This window comes from Otolemur garnettii, unplaced genomic scaffold (assembly GCF_000181295.1).
Source record: "Otolemur garnettii isolate 467f Iridium unplaced genomic scaffold, OtoGar3 scaffold00104, whole genome shotgun sequence".
Lineage (NCBI taxonomy): Eukaryota > Metazoa > Chordata > Mammalia > Primates > Galagidae > Otolemur > Otolemur garnettii.
Window position 1 is genome coordinate 2,397,324 of NW_003852499.1, and position 6,775 is coordinate 2,404,098.

Genomic DNA, 6,775 nt, shown 5'->3' on the forward strand with positions numbered 1-6,775 from the left:
AAAAGAAAAGAAAAGAAAGTTCTTCCTTGGGTAAAGCTTCAGTTTACCTCATGATAACTTCTGTTCTGTGGTCCTGGTACTGTCTTTTTAAAGCAACCCTAGAGACATCTCCTCCTTCCTCCCACAGCTATCAAATCTGGTGCAGCTTTGACAGAAGTAACTGCACTGCAGTTTGCAAAGCCCACTGTCATAGTCTGATTCTTATAATGTGCTGGTGAGATAAGGAGGCCAGGTATTAGCCCCATAGTTAGACAAGAAAACTGAGGATCTCAGAATGAAAAGACTGCAAAAGGCAGAGCTGGGATCTGGGTCTTTAGCTCCACTTTTGTTAAGACTGTGAGGTCACAGGGTATTGGCAGGCAGTGTTCCTGTGTCTCCTTAGCTTTTTGGTCGCCAATAATAGTGATAGTAACAATAATAACAGCAGCAGCAGTTATACGGTAGCTATTCTGCCAGATACTTCCCAGTTCTTTTCATATATTAACCATTTAATTCTCTTAACACCATGTGAAGCAGGCAGTAATATTACTCCTATTTTGCAGATGATGAAACAGAGGCACAGAGAAGATAACTAGTCCACGGGTAACCAGCTAATGGTTGAGTGTTGAGGTTAGGACATGAGCCTGGAAAGCTCATTAGAACTTAGTTCCTTTAACTTTTCCTTGGACAAATTGGTTTCTAGACCTCTCACTGCCTTAGCTGTCTATCTTCTGAACAGTCATTGGTTTGTGAGCATCTATATTTCTTAAAATGTCACAGCCAGGACTGAATTCCACATTGTGGAGTGAGGTGATCACTATAACCTGATCTCTGTCCACAGGGGCACCTGTTGTGAACATAGGCTAAGTTCCCAGAGGCCACGTGGGTCCACAACCCCCAGAATGGGGGTGGGGTGGGGAGGGCAAGGCTGGAGGTGCTGAGAGGTAGAGAAGAATGGAGCTAGGGAAGGGGCCAGAGAAAGGGAGGCGAAGGTATTTTCTGGAAGTGAGAGGGAGTGGAGCTGGGTCCCCAGGGTGCACTGGCAGGGGAGGAGGCTGACCTGTGTCCTGAGCCCAGCTCTGCCTGGTACTCTGGGAATGCTGGTTGATAATGCTCCAGAAGGGGCTTCCGGATGGGTGGGATGGGGGCCTAGGCAAGACCCAAGGCTGGGGGCGGCGCCTGTGGCTCAGTGAGTAGGGCGCCTGTCCCATATACCAAGGGTGGCGGGTTCAAACCCGGCCCCTGCCAAACTGCAACAAAAAATAGCTGGGCTTTGTGGCAGGCACCTGTGGTCCCAGCTACTCGGGAGGCTGAGGCAAGAGAATCACCTCAGCCCAAGAGCTGGAGGTTGCTGTGAACTGTGATGCCACAACACTCTACCAAGGGATACAAAGTGAGACTCTGTCTCAAAAAAAAAAAAAAAACAAAAACCCAAGGCTGTCAAACAAGCATGGGCTCTTCTGTGAGAGGAGAAGGAGGAGACCAGACAGCAAGAGAGCAGAGTGTCAACCCCCAGCTCTCTGAGTGTCTCACACTCTGCTGGTCTGTTCTGAACATGAAAGAGGGGCTGGAGGAGTGAGAGATATAGCTGCAGAGAAAAGAGAGTGAGCTGCCTGATCTCAAGTGCTTCTGAGCCAAGAGGCAGACTTAGGGGGTAAAGTAGAGGTCTGGAGTCAGACAGGCCTGGATTCAAATCCTGGCTCCAGTACCTCCTAGCTGAGTGATGTTGGGGAAGCTGCGTAGCTGATGGGCCTTGGTTCCCTTAACTGTAAAATGGAGATAATAATGCCTGCCTGATGGAAGCAAGTCTCTTAGAATGCCAAACACACACCTTCCCCCTGAGCTGCATTTCCTCCTACAAAGGGATGAAGGGCTGTGACAGCCTAAGGCCCCCTTACTGGGCTTTTATGCTGGCTATGGAAATAGAACCAAATGAAGGAGGAAGTGCGGGTCTGGACTGGATAGTGCCTCATGTAGCTGCCTGTTAGGACCAGCCGGCTGCTCTTTTAAACAACCTTGTTTGGGTCCCACCTCAGACCCACCAAGCCTGAATCTGGCAAGTAGGGTCCTGCATTGGTATTTGACTTTTTCTTTAAGTATAATTCATATGCAGTAAAATGGACAAATCTTGAGGGCCCACTGAAGTTTGACAGTGAAGATGCTGAACATTCTCATTACCTGGTATTTCCTTCCTGTTAACTCCTCTTCCTCTCCCCTTCATTTTCTGATTCTATCACCAACAATTACTTTGGTGGTTCTTAGATGTCCTATAAATGGAATCATATAATATGTGTTTTCTTTTGTGTGTGTATGACTTATTTTGCTTAATTAATGTTTCTGAAATTCTTCCACAATTTTCACATGTATCAGTTTCTTTTCATTACTGAGTAGTTTTGATGGAAATTTGGGTTGTTTTTGTCTATTATGAATAAAACTGCTATGAACATTCATGTACAAGTCTCTGTTTTCATTCCTCTTGGGTAATAGCTAGGAGTGGAACTGGTGAAATATTTAGAATTGAAATTGCTGGCTTATAGGGAGATGCGTGTCTAACTTTATAAGAAACTACCAATCAGTCCTCCAAAGCAGTTATACCATTTTAGACTCTCATCAGCAACTTTGAAGAATTCCAGTTTACATTTTTACCAACATTTGGTATTGTCTTTTTAATTTTAGCCTTTCTAATGGATGTTTAATGGCACCTCATTATGGATTTAATTGCATTTCCCTAAGCATTAATTATATTGAGTACTTTTTCATGTGTTTAGTGACCATTTATGTATCTTTTTAATTTATTTTTAAAATGGCTTATCTTTTTATTGTTTATTTGTAATTCCTTATATATCAGGATGAGGTCTTCCTTATATATTTTTCTTTTCTTTTTTAAAAAATCACAGTTTTTGAGACATATTTCGCACACTGTACAATTTATTCACATAATGTGTACCATTCAATAGTTTTTAGTATATTCAGAAAATCATGCAATTATCACTGCAATCAATTTTAGAACATTTTCACTACCCCAAAAAGAAAGCATGTGGCCTTTAACAATCACTCATCTTCTCCTTAGCCCCCATCCCTGGGCAATTACTAATCTACTTCTCATCTCTATAAATTTACCTGTTTGAGGTTGGGCACAATGCCTCATATTTGCCTGTTATCCTAGCCTCTGAGAGGCAGAGGTGGGTGGATTGCTTGAGCTCAGGAATTCCAGACCCTGTCTCTAAAAATAGCTTGGTGTTGTGTTAGGTCCCTGTAGTCCCAGCTATTATGGAGGCTGAGGCAAGGGGATTACTCGAACCCAGGAGATTGAGGTTGCTGTGAGCTATGATGCCATAGCACTCTACTGAGGGTGACCAAAAAAAAAAAAAACAAACCTAGTCTGAACAGTTTGTGTAAATAGAATCATACTATATGTGGTCTTATTATGTGAGTGGCTTTTTTTGCTCAGCATGTTTTCAGGGTTCCATTCTGTAGCATGGATCAATACTTAATTCTCTTTTATTACTGAATAATATTCCAATGTATGGATATGCCCCATTTTATTCATGCATTCATCAATTGGTGGTCATTTGGGTTTTTCTCTAGTTTTGGGGCTATTATGAATAATATTACTATGAACATTTTTTTTTTTTTTTGAGACAGAGTCTCACTTTTTTGCCCTCAGTAGAGTGCTGTGATGTCACAGCTCACAGCAACCTCAAACTCTTGGGCTTAAGTGATTCTCTTGCCTCAGCCTCCTGAGTAGCTGAGACTACAGGCACCCGCCACAAGGCCCAGCTATTTTTAGTGATGGGGTTCTCCCTCTGGCTTAGGCTGGTCTCGGACCTGTGAGCTCAGGTAATCCATCTGCCTCAGCCTCCCAGAGTGCTAGGATTACAGGTGTGAGCCACTTCACCCACTGAATAATATTACTATGAACATTTGTATGTGATTTTTTGTGTAGGTATATGTTTTCATTTCTCTTAAGAGTGGAATTAATAGGATATGTTTTTAACCTTTTGAGGAACTTTTAGGTTGTTTTTCAATATTGTTGTATCATTTTACTCCAGTAGTGTAGTAAGGGTGGAGAGATCTTTTAAAAATATCCGTCTGTCTGTAGGAGTGCCTACTGAATAGGGCTGTTGTAGGAACTGTTAATTAGATATTTCTTTCTTTTACGAGAAAATTTTGCCTACCCCAAGGTCAGGAAGACATCTTGCATCTTCTAGAGTCCTCATGATTCTGAATTTTATGTTTCAGTTTATGATCCATCTTGAATTAATTTTTGTGTATATAATAAGGTAGAGATTGAGGATCTTTTTTCCCCCATGCAGTATCCAGTTGTTTCAGCATAATCTGTTACACTTAAAATTTTTTTCCAATGAATTGAATCAGTGCTTTGGTCAAATCAGTTGATCATACAGTACATTTATTTCTGGACTCTGTTCCATTGATCTCTTCTTACTAATGCTGTTTTGGTTACTGTGGCCTATAGTAAATATTAAAGTCATGGGCAGCACCTGTGGCTCAAAGAGTAGGGCGTTGTTCCCATATACCAGGGGTGGCAGGTTCAAGCCCAGCCCCAGCCAAAAACGGCAAAAAAACAAACAAAAAAAATTGAAGTGGCTCGGCACCTATAGCTCAACCGGCCAAGATGCCAGCCACGTACACCTAAGGTGGCGGGTTCGAATCCCCAGCCCGGACCCGCCAAAACAACAATGATGGCTGCAACCAAAAAATAGCCGGGCGTTGTGGTGGGCGCCTGTGGTCCCAGCTACTTGGGAGGCGGAGGCAGGAGACTCGCTTGAGCCCAGGAGTTGGAGGTTTCTGTGAGCCGTAATGCCACGGCACTCTACCCAGGGGGACAGCTTGAGGCTCTGTCTCAAAAAAAAAAAAAAAAAAAGAGTTTCTGATCCCCGAACATGTATGTCTATTTATGTTGGTCTTTGATTTATTTTTGCAGAGATTTCAATAGTTTTCAGTGTAGAGGTTCTTGTACATTTTTTGCTAGATTTATTCCTAGATATTTGATGTTGTTTATGCTATTTAATATGGTGTTGTTTTGTGTTATCATATTCCAGTTTTTTCTTGCTAATAGAAATACAATTAATTTTTGTATATTGGTTTTGCAAACATGTTCAATTTATTAAGCCTAGATCTTTGTTTTATTTCGTATCTAAGACCCTGCTACTCTGGACTTTCATGTTGGGGATTGTAATAGGGCCCGTACTGAGAAGCAATGTGAGGATTTATACTGAATATTGTTTTATTGTGTTCAGGCTACACTTGAAACTCATTAAAACTCACGCTTTGGGAGAAGGGGGTGGTGGTGGTTTCGGCATCTGGTATTTTTAGAGTTCCTGGGCCAGTCCTAAAAGTGTAGTTGAGAACCTAGACTTAGGTGTTCAGTGGCAGACAAGTCCACCTACCCCTCACCTAAGATCAGGGCAGGAAGACCTGCGTGTCGCAGTCCGTAGGAGCGCAGGAGTGTCGTGGGCCCAGGCTGAGGCCCCCCACTCCTCCCCGCCTCGGGAAAGCGGAAAAGGTCAGCAAGTTCCGGTGAGTGGGAGGAGAGCGCCCCACAGACAGGCGCCTCCTGCCTTTCTCTTTCAATAAACAGGCTGCAATAAATGCCGTCACGCCTGGGCTTCTTGTCGACTCCATTTACTCCACGGACACACCTGTCTACACCCTACCCCACGCCGGGGTGTTTCCCTGGGGACACCAGAGCAGTTCTCAGGCTTCTCCGGGATGAATGGACCTCAGTGGTTACAGATAAAGAGAATGAGGCCAGAGGGTCCAGGAATTCGCGCCAGGCCGCCCCCAGTCCGACTCTTTTCCTGTCGTCTCTTTCAGGTATACCGAAATTAAAGGGGAGCTGGAGGAGTTGGACCGTATCACCGAGCAGACGCTCTTTGACCTGTACAAATACAACGCCTCCAACACCATAACCCATGCGCGCAGCCGGCGCGATCTCCGGGAGACTCTGCCGCACCCCTTGCAGCGCCTGCAGGCCCCGCCCCCGCCTCAAGGGGCGCGTCGAGCTCGCCGCGCGGCCTCCAGCGTGCAGGACAACAATCCCCAAGTGGACTGGAAGGACTGGAAGATCGGCTTTCAACTGGTAAGGCCCGCCCACTGCCTGGAGGGCCCCGCCCCTCCAGGACTCCGCCCCCTGCCCGGAGGGCCCCGCCCTACCAGGACTCTGCTCCCTCTCCAAACTCCTCCCTGTAGGAGGAGGACGGCAAAAATATGAGTGATAAATAAATATAAACTAAATACTTAAAATAACATTTCTTGGTGCTTCAGCTTGTGGAGTCTCCTCGATGGAGGCCAATATGTTTAAGCGGCAGGAAGTCAAATCTATGGTGGAAAATGCACATTTCTAAATTTCAGTCCCTACTGGGTGGGACTCAGTTGGGGCACTCTAGTGTGAGGGAGAACTGAGCTGACAGCCTGTGGTGGAGAATAAAGAGACAGTAAAAAAGGAGACAAATGTTTAAAGAATATACAAAATAAAAGGGAGGGGGGGCGCCCATAGCTCAGTGGGTAGGGCGACAGCCACATACACCGAGCTAACAACACTGACAACTGCAACAACAAGGAAAAGTAACAGGTCATTGTGGTGGGCGCCTGTGGTCCCAACTACTTGGGAGGCTGAGGCAAGAGAATCGTTTAAGCTTAAGAGTTTGAGGTTGCTGTGAGCTGTGATGTCACAGCAGTCTACCAAGGACGACATGGTAAGACTCTATCTCAAAATAAATAGGCTCAGCGCCTGTGGCTCAAGTGGCTAAGGCGCCAGCCACATACACCTAAG

At 44.9% G+C, this 6,775-nt stretch overlaps 1 protein-coding gene across 1 annotated transcript in view; it reads left to right on the plus strand.

Moving 5' to 3' along the window:
* SCNN1A (sodium channel epithelial 1 alpha subunit) overlaps positions 1-6,775 on the plus strand; it is a 31,862-nt gene that overhangs the window by 14,514 nt on the left and 10,573 nt on the right. The window contains exon 3 of the mRNA XM_003796413.3: positions 5,818-6,082. Within this exon, the coding sequence (XP_003796461.2) occupies positions 5,818-6,082 (265 nt within the window). The remainder of the gene's footprint in view (positions 1-5,817; positions 6,083-6,775) is intronic.